The sequence below is a fragment of the Neopsephotus bourkii genome, unplaced genomic scaffold, assembly GCF_033783945.1.
Source record: "Neopsephotus bourkii isolate Nb327-2 ecotype Australia unplaced genomic scaffold, CSIRO-AGI_Nbou_v1 NB_1600, whole genome shotgun sequence".
Lineage (NCBI taxonomy): Eukaryota > Metazoa > Chordata > Aves > Psittaciformes > Psittacidae > Neopsephotus > Neopsephotus bourkii.
This window is the reverse complement of record NW_026902076.1, coordinates 3,462,595-3,476,351: the sequence shown is the minus strand read 5'-3', so window position 1 is coordinate 3,476,351 and position 13,757 is coordinate 3,462,595. Positions and strand designations below refer to the sequence as shown.

General features: G+C 42.7%; 2 protein-coding genes across 2 annotated transcripts in view; both read right to left on the bottom strand.

Moving 5' to 3' along the window:
• CDC5L (cell division cycle 5 like) overlaps nt 1-2,807 on the bottom strand; it is a 32,685-nt gene extending 29,878 nt beyond the window's left edge. The window contains exons 1-2 of the mRNA XM_061372263.1: nt 2,641-2,807; nt 101-204 (exon numbers count right to left, since the gene is read on the bottom strand). Coding sequence (XP_061228247.1) covers nt 101-204; nt 2,641-2,685 — 149 coding nt within the window. The 5' untranslated portion in view covers nt 2,686-2,807. The remainder of the gene's footprint in view (nt 1-100; nt 205-2,640) is intronic.
• Nucleotides 2,808-4,133: 1,326 nt separating this feature from the next.
• On the bottom strand, nt 4,134-10,346 carry LOC133222512 (zinc finger protein 493-like). The gene is made up of 3 exons (XM_061372262.1): nt 10,245-10,346; nt 9,146-9,763; nt 4,134-8,148 (listed from the first exon to the last, which is right to left on the bottom strand). The coding sequence occupies exons 1-3, from the start codon at nt 10,315-10,317 to the stop codon at nt 5,540-5,542; spliced, it is 3,300 nt and encodes a 1,099-aa protein (XP_061228246.1). The 5' UTR covers nt 10,318-10,346; the 3' UTR covers nt 4,134-5,539.
• Nucleotides 10,347-13,757: the final 3,411 nt, after the last annotated feature.

Here is a 13,757-nt window from a genome sequence, read left to right as displayed (position 1 = left end):
AAACTATTGTTGCTTCATGGACATAAATTTATCTGTGGTAATTTCTCAATTCCCACTAATTATAAATCTCTCATTCCCAGTCATAGCACTTCTCACTTACCATCTGGCTTTGCACTGCTTTGCTGATTTTCTATGCAATAAAGATGCAATACGAGACCACTGGTTTTTGCCATATTTCATCACAGCTGCTTTCAAAATTTCATCCTTAAAAAACATAATAAAAAATTTGTTACAGATCACAAGAAATTGCAAACCAGAAAGTCTGAGCTCAAGCAGAGAAGATTGCCGCGGCTGTCATCCAACAGGCTGACCCAGTTCTTATCCACATTTTATTCTCAAGATGAATGAGGATTTGTATTTCACAGACCAATTAAATTAATAAAGATTACATGAAAAAGACACATGATGATGATTGTGGCCAGCTTTACAGACCCAACAGATCTTCCAAAACAATGGCTTTCAATGCTCTCTAATGCTCAGTTTTCAAAGGTTCTGTACGTCTTCCCTGTAGGACAGCAATAAAGAGGTAGGGAAGTGCTTCTCTGGCAATGACACAACATTTTGAAAGAAAAATACAGAACTAACAGTTACCTCTGGGTGGCTTTTTTCAAACAATACCATAAAATTATAACCTTTTTGCATATTTTAATGCAAATGGAATATTTACCTATTAATGAAATATGCTGTTAAAAAGATAATACTACTTGATAGCAAATTTCTCTTGTACATGTAAACATCTTAAAATAAATCACTTGAATGTTCAGAATGTAACATTCAGAAGTTCTGATCCCAAAGCCTATAAACTTGGGGGGTGGGGGGGGTGGGGGGGGGAGTAAAAATGTAAATGATTCAGCTTGGGAGCCAGATGGTTCATACACACCAAAGAGCGCATTGAGATTTGATCAAAAGCTAGAAGCCCTATCATTTGTCTGTCAGTGCATCTACCAGTCTCTCCCCTTCTGTCACTCTGATAAATGGGTTCATTATTTCTGGTTTCCTCACAGGTCAGAAAATGGTACTTTAAATGAATCAAAGCTACTCTGAAGCCTTCTCAAGCACAGTGTTCCTCTTCTGTATCCAGTAAGTACTTGTAGCTGTGATCAGAATCCGTTCAGCTGTACCATGCAGATGCTAGTCATCACAGGCAGATACTGTGGCCCAGCACAGACATCTCTCGGAGCATACAGCAACTTTATCTGTAAGATGATGATGAGCTCTGGTGTGAACTACTACAGGAAGCAATTAATATAATTTCTATTAAAAAATAATGATAAATCCTCTTAGGCTTAGGTTCTTTTTTTTTTTATTTACTTGGTGCTATGTAGCATACAGTAGCCATACCGATGACATTAGCAGGTGTTTTTTCAAGAAATGAGTCATTTTACAAATTACCTGATATCAACTGGTTACACTTTCTATATTTTTAGTCTTGTATGTATAATCAAAATGTTAATTAAAAAAATATAATATAGTACCAAAAGAGCAATTTCATCTCTGGTACACAAAAGCAGCAAAACAATGATGTGGTTAACACACTGCTGTATCTCTTAACAGTCACCAAAATAAGTTAATTTTGGAAGACCATAAGAATGGTGTCAGCATACAACAGTTCTTACTGTCCCCTGATGACCTCCAATTTAGCTGCCTCCTGACACACAGCTGCTAACATCACAAGTGGTTAAAAACACATACAGCACTCCGTACATTACTAAAGGCTAGACCGGATGGAGCTTTGAGCAACATGGGATAGTGGAAAGTGTCCCCGCCTATGACAGCGGGTTGGAACTAGATAAGATTTAAGGTCCCTTCCAACACATTCTGTGATCTATTATTTTTCTCACTGCTTTTTGGAACTAGGTACATGCCTAGTGTTCAGGGTATACTGTGGCAGTTCTGCACCTTAGTGTCAGGTAAAACCTTTTACTTTGAACATGCATCTAATAAAGCTGATATTCTTGACTTCCCACGTCATTATTTTCCTTTTCATGACCAACTGCAGTTTTGAAAGCACATGGTGGCAAAGGTGAGAGAAGGGTGTGGGTTTTTCTTTTCTTTGTGAACAACACATAGATTTGTGTGTACAACACACATCGGCCTGCAGACGAAGAGGTTGTACCCATCCTCATTCTCGCATCTGGCAGGGTCTTGGAAGGGCGAAACATTCCAGCTACCTCATACCCATAGAGACGATGAACCCTAACTGTACAGTACAAGACACACTGCAGCCTGCAAAAGGGGCATCTCCAAGGACAACCCGAACAACGCACTCCCTGCAGCTGCCGAGTGGTGGGGGAGGGAAGAGACACGACACACGCATGCCTGAGCTGCGTGTCCTCCCCAGCGCGCAGCCTTCAGGAGAAACAACATGGACCTGACGAGCGGGGGCAAGCAGGAAAGCAGGCTGCCGAGGAGCCAAGCCACCAGAGCAATGTGCCTGCAGACACCTAACCATCTAAATCCCCCCTCTCCAACCCGGAGACCCAGTATCTCCCGCAACTCCACGCTGTTACAGCACACATCAACAGACGAACGCCCGCGCATGCGCGTCACGATCCCTCCATCAGGGCATGCGCACTAATGCAGGACAGGCCGTCCCCCACAAGCCGCTCTCCCCCGGCATTAAAACGAGCAGAAACCTACCTCAGTGTTCCGCCACACACCGCCTTTTATCATAATCCGCGGCATCTTGGCGGCGAAGGGGCTGGCAGTGCTGCACAGACAAAGCAGCGAGGGAAAGGAACGGAACGCTACTCGCCCCACAGGAACCAGCCGACACTCCGCACAGGCGCCCTCCGCGGGGAAGCGTCGTTCTCTGCGCAAGCGCACAAGGGCGAAGGAAGCGGGGGAAGCTGGCTGCTCTGCGCATGCGTAGGAAGGGTGGACCTGTGCCTTCTCTGCTGGTGCAGTCTGGAAGCGCTTCGCTGCTAGCGCCCCCCTGCGGGCCGGAGGTGCGCACAGCGCGGGGGCAGCAAACATAAATGGGGAAGAGGAACATAAGTAGATGCTGCACTTCAGGTGCGTTTTCTTAATTTGAAAAAAATAAAAACCAACCCACATGCATTTTCTGCAGCCCAAATGGAAACTGAGAGCAGCATCCAGCGATGTAAAAAAACATGCTGTTATTCCCTTCCTTCCACTGTAGATACATCTGGGTGGTGGTGAACAATATAGCAGCATGGTCTGATTCACCTGTGCTCATTTACTTACTGTGCTTAACTGTTATCCACTTATTTAGTAGATGTATAGCAGATAAAATAACACCCATTTGCTCAAGTTCTCATTAAGTGTGATTTCCTGGTATATGTCATTGTTTTATCTAAATTCAAGGTGTGTCCATAAAGAAAATAAAGCAATTTCTTTTTCTGCTGAAATAGAAAACAGGATTTAGGAAAGGCTTCGAGTTTTGTTAAAACTCTGTAAGAATGAAAGATTATACTTTAAATTAGCAGTAATAAAAAAAAAAGTCAAGAACAGCCTATGTCCTTATTTAAAAAGGATTATGCGCTTACATTTAAATTTCTCCACCTTGGCAAGACTAAGAATCACTTTTCACCCCAAAAGTGCACTGCACTGCACAAGAACACAGAGGAACCTCAGAAGGCAAATATGTTATTTTTATTAGAGGCAACCACCTGGAACAATCATTTTTACAAACTTAACAAGCTCTATCTGAAAGTATCCCCTTTTGTTCTTTATTACAACTATAAGGAACTTATGCTGTTTACAAAGTCTTTAACTGGTATTGTACAATAAGGTAAAAATTCCTCCACACTTGTATAACTGTGAATATTTCTCAGAAATTCTTTTCTTTATTCATGTCAGGATAACGTTGGTCTTTCTTGCAACTGTATTAGGTGGTCAGCTCAGTCGTTCCAAGATCGGAATCACTCATTCTTGGCTTGTAGTAAAAACGTATGTAACCATTAGGGCTCAGAGTCATTGCTATTTACTTGTCTAGTGTACTACAAAGAACTAGATCATTTAAATAGCTTTGCTGATCTGGCCTTAACTACATGCTTCTATTCATGAAGTTTGATCCACACTTGGAAAATTGCATTCCAAATTAGTTAATGGAGTTAACCTGGTTCAAGGCCTGGTCCAGTGGGGCCACACAGTATTGGCTGCCCAGGCCCCCCTTCCAGGAGGCTTCCAAGGATATCTGAAGATAGGGACTCCACTACCTCTCAGCAACTACTTCCAACATGTCTTGTACATTACCAGAAAGCCTCTGCAAAATACTATCTGTATTTATAAAGAAAAACATACATTTGAGAGCACTAAAAACATAGTGGTAGCTTCATGTTTCCATTCTCTAAATTAAGCTGTAAATTTACTCTGCTGCTTCATGGACTAAACTGTAACATGAGGGGTGATTTGAACCAGTTCTCTGCTACTGCCTTTCCTTAGATACACCCCTGTTCTCAATACCACTGAACATGTTACAGGCAGTGATGTCCACACAGAGCTTCTTAGAACATGCAACTCTATAAAGCAATCAAAGATTCAACTATATTTGAATACAAAGTGGAAGAAGCATCCGTCTTCACCATGGTAACAACTGCTGTTCAGCAAAAGTGATCCTTATGCATGGTGCTGTAGATGCACAGGAAAGCTGTTTAACAAAATAAGTTTCATAGTTAAATATATTTCTAATTCTCAATATATCAGCAAGAGCTTAAATTAACAGAAGTTCTTTGAAAAGTATGGTATTGTCTATTTTAAGAAACAGCGTGCAGTAACTATCACCCTGAGAAAGGATGACGCATTTCATACTAGATTAACGTTACGTATCCACAAAAAATAGATCACTTTAAGGATTCCCAGTATCATAAAATACCTGATTAAGAACAATATCACCATTTCTGTCAAACTACTCAAAAGAATTATCAGAAGTACAGTCAAGATAATGGTTTAATCAACCTTTCATGTATACACACATACAGCAAACATAACCCTGTAATCAAGCGATGACACAATTCTTTTTTCTGTAATTTTGTGAGATACTTTTTTTTTTCTTGCAACACTTGCAAGAGAACCTGCAAGTAGTAAATGAAGCTTTCAGCAGATGGCAGACAGCACTAAGCCTTGAAACACAATGACAATTTTTAAATGCAAACCTTTTACTACAAAATATAATGTGATCTTCCTTTCCCCCTTTAAACATTCTTTCAGTTAGTAAAGTTTTGGGGGTCCTTTATCAAAAACAGGGGCACAGAATAACTGTTTTAAACTGATGGACATATAAGGTCATTATTGACTTCATAATCTTAAGTTACCCAGGCATAACAAAGCACCTCCAAGATCTTCTTTAACACAGCCTGTGCTAGAAATGGAGCCGTGGCAAGAACCTGGAGGAAGTCAGTACCTCAAGTTTCACCCTCTGGACCACACCACCAGACGCACCCATTACCAGTCATTGTTCTAGGGACACCAGAGGAATGTAAAGCAACGAACAAACTCAGGACATGCAAATCTTGCCATTGCATGTGCCAACTTGCAATTCCCGAGATTATATTTCAATCTCATGTTGCCGCTTATGCTATTCCAGAAGTTTTTTGGTAGGCAGCATCACATTACGCTTCCCACAGTTGTGCTTGCTTTTGTGTGTTTTTACATGCTTTTGGAAAGCACATTTATCAAACGTTGAAAATTCACACCTTCTGCAGTGCAACTTCAAATGAGTCACCAAGTGGCGCTTCAGGTGGCCTGATGTGCGGAAAGCGACAGCACACTGACTGCATTTGTATGGCTTCTCTCCTGTGTGAATCCTCATGTGTAGCTTCAGGTTTCCATTGCGGAGTGTGCAATAGCCACACTCCTTGCAAGTGTATGTTTTGACAGGTAGCTGCTTTTGTTCATAGAGACAGGCAGTAGATGAGCTTTCCTCATAAGAGTGTGAAGCCAGATGTCGTTTCAAGGACAGCCATTTGTTTGTGGTATAGTCACAGTTCCTGCACTTGAGATAATCTGAATTATAATGCATGACTCTGTGTCTTTTAAGGTGACTGGAAGTACGAAACTTCTTCTGACAAACACTGCAGCTGTAAGGTCTCTCACCTGTGTGAGTTCTTACATGCAGTTGAAGATTACTTAAAATATAAGTAGCATACTCACACTCTGAACACTGGTAGTATTGTGGCTGACTTTGTCCTAGCAAATCATTCCCTTCACCTGCCTGGATATCTGGCTGTAGTCCAGAGACTTCCGAACCAAGCAAGGAATGGACACTTTCTGAACCTTCCAAGGAACCAAAATCTCTTTCTGGACACATACCTTCAGGTGTGTCACGATGCCATTCAAAATCCTCTAAACAACTATCTACATAGAAGCAACGGCCAAACTCATATCCATTCTTTACATGAATTAGGCTGTGTTTCTGCAAATCATCTGCTGTTTTAAATGCCTTATTGCATTCTTCACATACAAACTGTCTTTCATTTGTATGTAATTTCAGGTGCAGGCTAAAGTTGCTATGAGCAGTGGTAGCATAACTGCAGTGTTGGCACCTGTATGTTTTGAATGCAGACAAACTGGAAGGCCACGTCACCTTTAGGTTTTCCATATATTTATGATATGCATCATCATCTTGAACTTGTGAATGAGAGGCCTTGGAGTTGAAGAGAGGCGCCACTTGCCAAGTGACAGCTTTCATACGGTGTGAATTCAGAGGAACTTCAGATCTATTCCCAACAGGTAAGCTGCTGCTTCCATGGCTGTTTTCAGAGAATTTCTTTGTAGAGTGCATTTTCTTATTGTCCCACACATTATCTTCCTGCCTGGAGTCTAGTGCTGAAGCCAGCATTCTCCCACCAAGACAATAATTTTCTTCACCACCAGAAAGAGACAGAGAAACAGTCTCCTGGGAACCACTGTCAGCTTGGCATAGTTTTCTTTTATGATAGTCATTGCTCTGATTCATATAACCATTAGCCTTAAACTGTTCATGAAATTTCTGATGAAAGCTGAGATGTTCTTTAGTGTAAAACACCACGTTACACTCATCACATGTGTAACTCTTTACAGGTCTTTGAGTTCTCTTTCTTCTAGTTGCCGAGTCAACCTGCTGCCCTTGGCACGTTTCTTTCCCTGCATGCAATCTTCTGTGTCTCTTTAATGCTGTAGGGCTTGTGAAATTTGACTGGCAGAACTCACAGGAATACGGTCTAGCCCCTGTGTGTAAGTAGCTATGCCTTACCATGCTCGCAAAGTACAATGAAAAAAAGGTGCAAAACCTGCACTGGTACAGCTTATATCCAGCATGCCAGTAGATGTGATTCAACAAATAGGATAAGCTAATGCAGGAATAATCACATCGAGGACACTGGTAGGGTGGTTTCTCTTTATGTCCCTTCATGTGATTAATAAAAACCCTAGGATATGATGAAGCAAAGAAACAAATTCTGCAGGAAAAACTAACTGGTCCACTCAGAGGTGTAAAGTCCCTTTGTATTTTGCTGAAAAGTTTACTATATTTGCTTTCTTTTTTCTTGGTCTCAGACAGTCTTTCTTCAGATCTTCTCTGCTCAACTTTTCTCACATTCTTTCTATTTTTTCTTGCATTTTTCAACCTAGTTATTTTATGAAGCTTAAGGTGGTTCTTAAGGTTGACAGAAAAGAAAAAGGTTCTTTTACAAAAGCAGCATTTATACATTTTCTTACCTTTATGAGCTGAATAAAGATGCTTCTTTAGATGTGCACTGCATTTATATACAGAACTACAAAATCTGCACTTCAATCTTTCATGCTTATTTGTAGAAGATGCTTTAGGAAGGGGTTTGATGGTGATATTACTTAGGCATCCTACACCTTCTTGCTGGTTTGGGGATTCTTTTGGGCTTGCATGAAGAGAAATTACTTTTTGCTGCCGACATCTTTTTTTAGGAAATTGTGATAATGCCTCATAAAGATGCTCTCCAGGAGTATGTGATTCAGCAGAAGTAGAGGCACTCATCTCCTGTTTCCCTGCCTCTTGTAGCCATTCTTCTGAAGTAGAAGAACATCCATTAACAAACAGAACAGAACAATTATAGGTAAATTTTGGTTCTTCATTCAAGCCACGCTTCAAAAGAGAACCCAGAGTTTCATCTTCAAATTTGCTTCTCTTACTGTTACTGGCTTTATTATGTCCATTCTCTGAAGAGTCAGGATCTACAGGGGAATAAAAGGTCACATGCATGACAGGTCATACAATCACCAATGTTCATGATTAACTGGCAGTAATAATCCTGAATTGTCTAATGACTTGGTTGCTCTGCACTCCTTTTGCTTTCTTAATACTCTCCTATCTCCACTCTTTTAATGTCTCTCTTCCAGTACCTAACGGGGCTGACAAGAAATCTGGAGAGGGACATTTTACAAAGGCCTGCAACGATATAACATGGCGGAATGGCTTTAAACTGACAGAGGGGAGACTTAGATTAAATATTAGGAAGAAGTTCTTCCCTCTGAGAGTGGTGAGGCCCTGGCACAGGTTGCCCAGAGAAGCTGTGGCTGCCCCATCCATGGCAGTGCTCAAAGCCAGGTTGGACAGGGCTTGGAGCAACCTGGTCTAGTAGGTGTCCCTGCCCATGGCAGGGGACTGGAATAAGATCATCTTTAAGGTCCCTTCCAAATCAAACCACTCAGTGACTGTTCTCTGTATGTGTCCACATCCCATCCCCACCCCCACACCAACATTTAATGTATTTTAAGATAAAAAACTCTAGATAGAAGCCTTCTTTCCACTTAAAGCTCTGAATTCCGCTGGACAACACTACATCCCCTATACTTTTAGGGAACAGCTTTATGCCAAAATTCCTATAAAAGTACCATCACCAAACTTTGTTAGGGTTCCATTCTCACAAATATGACACCCCTTTTGCTTTTAAAGTTTATTTTCAGATACTTTTTCCTAATGAAAGGACGCCTTGCAAACTGCAGCAAAATGCAACAGTACCAACTTATTTTAGTTTCATTTTCACATGACTCTGTGAAAGAACTAAGGATACTCCAGCCAATATTCTCTTTCTGCTGCATTTGATAGTAATCCACGATGAAATGCTTACTCTAAAATAAATGGATCTGGCATTCTTCCTATACACTTTCCTACCTATTTCAAAAACTTGAGATTTCTTAAGCTCTTGCACTAGGCTTACTAACAACTTACTTTTTATTTCAAGAATAGTCTCAATCTCCTTGGGGATTTCTGGTTGTTTCTCTTGACTGCTACCGTTTGCAGCACTGACAGGCTCCTCTTCATGTCTGGGTATCACTGTTAATGTCACCTGGCTGTTTGTTTTGATGGTATCATATCTATCCTTGATGCCCGCAGAGAAGAGAGGACGACTTTTCTGAGAGCTGTCATCACCATCACATTCTTCTCTGCAACTGGCTTCATTTCTCTCTGTAAGCTGTGTTTTGCAAGATGATGTAGGCAGCACGTAATTTTGACATTCATCCATGCCTGCACCACCCCCATCAGTTAAATATAATTCATATTCATTACACACACTCTCGGCAACCTGTTTTTCTTCAGTGTATGTCATACTATTATCCTCATTTGAAGCAGTCTTGTTTTCTTCCCAATTGCTCACACTGCTATTGTCATTTGAAGCTGTTCCATTACTTTGTAAGAGAATACTACTGTTCAAGTTCACTTCCAGTTCATCCTCCTCCTTTGACTTGGGAACCGACTCTGCTTGCTCCTCAGGGTCATCTGGGAGAAAATCATCATCGCTCAGCACAAGCACGGTGATTGGGAGAACAATTTCAAAAACATCTGACTCTGAGGACAAAAAAAAAAAAAAAAAGAAAAAAAAAGTATTAATACTATTTCCAAAATACTGCATACATTTCTCATGTCCCCAACACAAAAAGGGTACAAAACTGTTGAAGCAAGTCCAGAGGAGCGCCACAAGGATGATAAGGGGGCTGGGGCACCTCCCGTCTGAAAACACGCTGAGAAAGTTGGGGCTGCTCAGCCTGGAGAAGGCTGCGTGGAGACCTCATAGCAGCCTTCCAGTATCCACCTGCTCTAGTGGAAGTGTCCCTGTCCGTGGCAGGGGGTTGGAGCTAAATGAGCTTTAAGGTGCTTTCCAACACAAACCACTCTCTAATTCTACGGCCGCCACGGCGCCGCGCACCTCCCACCGTACAGGTCCAGGCCCAAGACCAAGCCGCCGCCGTACGGGCCCCGCGCATGGATGCGACCGGGAGAAGCGTTTTCCAGCCCCCGCTGGATCTTTACCAGGGAAGCGGGCACTTACCGCTGTCGTCCGCCAGCTCCGAGCTCCCCTGCGTCACCGACATTCTGCTGCCCTCTCCAGTCCGCTCCCCCATCAACCACCGAGGCTTCCGCACAAAACCGCAACGGCAGCCGCATACCCCGCCCTGCTCGTACGCGCACGCACGCAAGAGGGCAGATGACAGCACCGCCCAGAACGCGATTTCCCAGCGGCCAGCAGGAGGAGATGAGAGTGCGCAGCTGCCTCTTCCTGATTGGAGGAAGGGGACAGGGGGCGTCGCCTGAGCAGGGGTGGGGTGTCCGCTTCACTGCGGAGGAGAGGGGTAGTGGTTAGGTCTGAGTGGGGTTTGTTTGCTTACGGTGGTTTAAAACTTGGTTTAATCACCCAGTCCTTGGACTAGAGTACCCCAGCCGTGAGCAGGGAGGGGATTGCGAAAGCTCAGCAAAATCTGTTCGCGTTTTAAGCTAAACCAAAGAAGATAGCCCATCAGCCGGGCGGTGGAAGGCTCAGACCTCCGCGCCCCGAGTGGTCCTTTCCTCCTCGGCAGAAATATGTCAGGTTCTCGTCATGATGTTTGCTTTGGTCCTGCTGCTGAGAAGGGGAGGTGAAAAAGAACAGGCAGGGTAGGGTGGGGGAGAGCCTTACAGAATAGGCCTGAGGACAATTTGCTAGTGAGAGTGGGTGAGCTGCAAGATGTCCTGAGCAGCTTATCCACAAGCTGTTTCTAAGGATGTTATGGACAAGCCTTCAGAGGTGTTCATTCAGGAATGAGCGTCAGTGTGTTGGTGAGGGTTTGGGCTCAGAGACGAGTGTACTAAGGACACACAGAAGGAGGAGTTTCATGATCAGCGAACAGTGTCTCGGGGCTTAAACACTGCTTTGCCTCACTGTTACTTGCTGCTCTGTGCCATCTCCTTGCTAACTCAGCTTATAAACCAAACTAAAAACAAAGTCATTGTGTCACTAGGCCCAACGGATTTCACAGAAAGTAAATTACAGTAGTGGGTCTGGTTATGATAAGAGTTAATTTTCTTCCTAGCAGCCAGTATGGTGCCGTGTTTTGTGTTTGTGACCAAAACAGCATTGATAAGGTACCAGTATTTCAGCTGTTCTTTGCACAACATCAAGGCCTTCTCTGTTTCCCACTTTGCCCCCCATGAAGCAGGCTGAGGTAGGCAAGAGGCTGGGATGGGACCCAGCCAGGACAGCTGACCCCAGCTCCCCACAGGAGCTTGATCCAAGTGACCCACAGGGTCATTCTAGACTGTATGACTACCAGGTGTGTTACTAACACAGTTTAGTTACAAATCTAAAACAGAACACCGTGCAAGCATCTATGAGGAAAGTTAACACCATCCCAGCTGGAGCCAGTGCACGTGCTGATGGCCATCTAACAGAATAGTAGGAGATTTTGTTCCCTTTTAGTTTACTGCCTGGCTGTCCAGGGGGCTGTTGATAGAAAGAACAGCACAGGAGGGTAAACTGAAATAAAAAGTAAATCAGTAATGAGAGTAAAACTGGTTGTATTTGCTTTGAAAGGACTGTTCTCAACTAGTCTGATAATGTTGACGCACGAGTCACGGACAGTGCAGGAACGATCAATGTGATCAGCGAAGCCAATTTATTACAAAGCTTTAACTCCTTACATACCATTTCTTACAGGCACTTACAGTGATTTGGCATATTATGATCGGATACATGTCTTGAAGACCCTTAGTGATTAACACCTAATTGGTTAAGCACAGGGGTGAGAACTTGACCTCCAAAGCTTGCCAACAGTCCACAGTTCTCATTAACTCGGTGAATTACAGCTTCTTCTTATCTGGCTTGCTTAAGCTTCCTCTCACGACCTTGCTGTATCTTTCAGGATTATTCAGTTTATGTACCAACTATGCGTTCTCCCGTGAGAACACTGTCTCCACATGATAAGCTCACATGTGCTGCCAGAACTTGCAGTCCCTTATAGCGAGGTAAGGATGCAGTGAAGCCTTCATGCAAGGCCTGAGGGGAAAGTGTTGGGGTTTATTGAATCTATGACTCCACTAAATGGGAGGCTGCTGCAGCTCCTTACTGCCAGATCCAGCCAGCAGTAAGGCTGAGCATGTACTGCCAAAAGGCACTCATGTTCATACACCCAGCATACACACACATATATATATACACACGGATTTAAATATACATTCACGTGCATGTATTTGTGTAATAATAATCAGCCACGCAGATTAACTCAGACAGAAAATACGAAGCACTCAGACAAACATGAGAGGTATTGGTGCCCTGATCCTGTTCTTCCTCACTGCCTAAACATGCTGGATTCTGCTAATGGAATAGATACGCATACATCTATAAATATGCATACTATATATATATATGTATATATATACACCCATAGTAAGGATCATTGCAATAGCTGGTGGGGTGTTCAAAGTCTCATTTATGGGGAAAGAAACGGCACACTTTATACATATATATCAAGCCAAGAATTTGTTGTTAGCACAACTGATAACAGTCTAGTTCAAGAATCATTATTAGTCTAGATCTAATTATTATTAAGAAAAAGGAAAGAATAAGATTGCATTTAGAATACTTCTGTGGAGGAGAAATCTCAACAATAATAGAGCAATTAGAATGTAAAGCACACAGTTTCTGTTATCTGGCAATGAAGAAGTTAAGATTTGTAAAGGACTGTGTGTGTGAGATCTTGAAAATCTTGAGTGACTAAAGTCACAGGTCTTGAGAAGAGATAAAAGACTGATAACATCTCGATCAGAAGAAGAGTAACAACTAACTTGGGAAAGATTAGGAAGGAACCCAGGGTCGAAAATCCAGAACTAACTCTGAAAAGCGCAGCAAAGCAGAAGATAACTGTGTCCTCTGTGAGCTTAGTTCACTGTAATAGCAAAAAGCACACCCCCTGAGATGAGACTCTTGCCCACAGAGACCCTTACTCATGGAACATGCATAATGAAGTAAATACGCACTGTGTCCTTAAAAGGAGATGAGAGAATGGAAGAGCCAATTATTGTAGGTATAGATTGTTACATATACAGGAAACACTGATTTTCACTGTTTGAAATGCATTAAAGTGAGTATCTGGCAGACTGAGGGTGTGCTAGGTCCGTGAAACTACCACCTAACACCCATCTTTGCGCAAATAGGAATGGAACAATATCTTGACTCTGGGGTGAGCTGGATGGCTTGCCTAGACCGTTTTCTGCCACAGCAATCCATAGGATGTCCTCCTTGTTCCTTGTGCGAAAAGGAGGGCGGGAAGGCAAAAAAAAAAAAAAAGCAGAAACATCTCCTCCTGCCAGAACCGCCTGAATCTTCTCCACAAGAGGGCTCTGCGGCTGCGGGTTTGCTCCGTGGCTGTGCTGGGAAAGGCTCTGAAATGGGGGAACCTCAAAATACACGAGAGATCACCAATAATCCCGTCCCTGTTCATCTGGTCCAAAGCATCTCTTGTGGAAAGGGGTGATAGATCTGATTAAGAACATCACCTCAGCTGTAATTATCAAAACTAATGAAAAGGTA

Coding starts and splice junctions, on each gene's coding strand:
- LOC133222512 (XM_061372262.1), bottom strand. CDS start 10,317: ATGGGGGAGCGGACTGGAGAGGGCAGCAGAATGTCGGTGACGCAGGGG. Junction 9,764..10,244: donor GGAGCTGGCGGACGACAGCG/GTAAGTGCCCGC, acceptor TTTTGTCCTCAG/AGTCAGATGTTTTTGAAATT. Junction 8,149..9,145: donor GACTATTCTTGAAATAAAAA/GTAAGTTGTTAG, acceptor ATTCCCCTGTAG/ATCCTGACTCTTCAGAGAAT.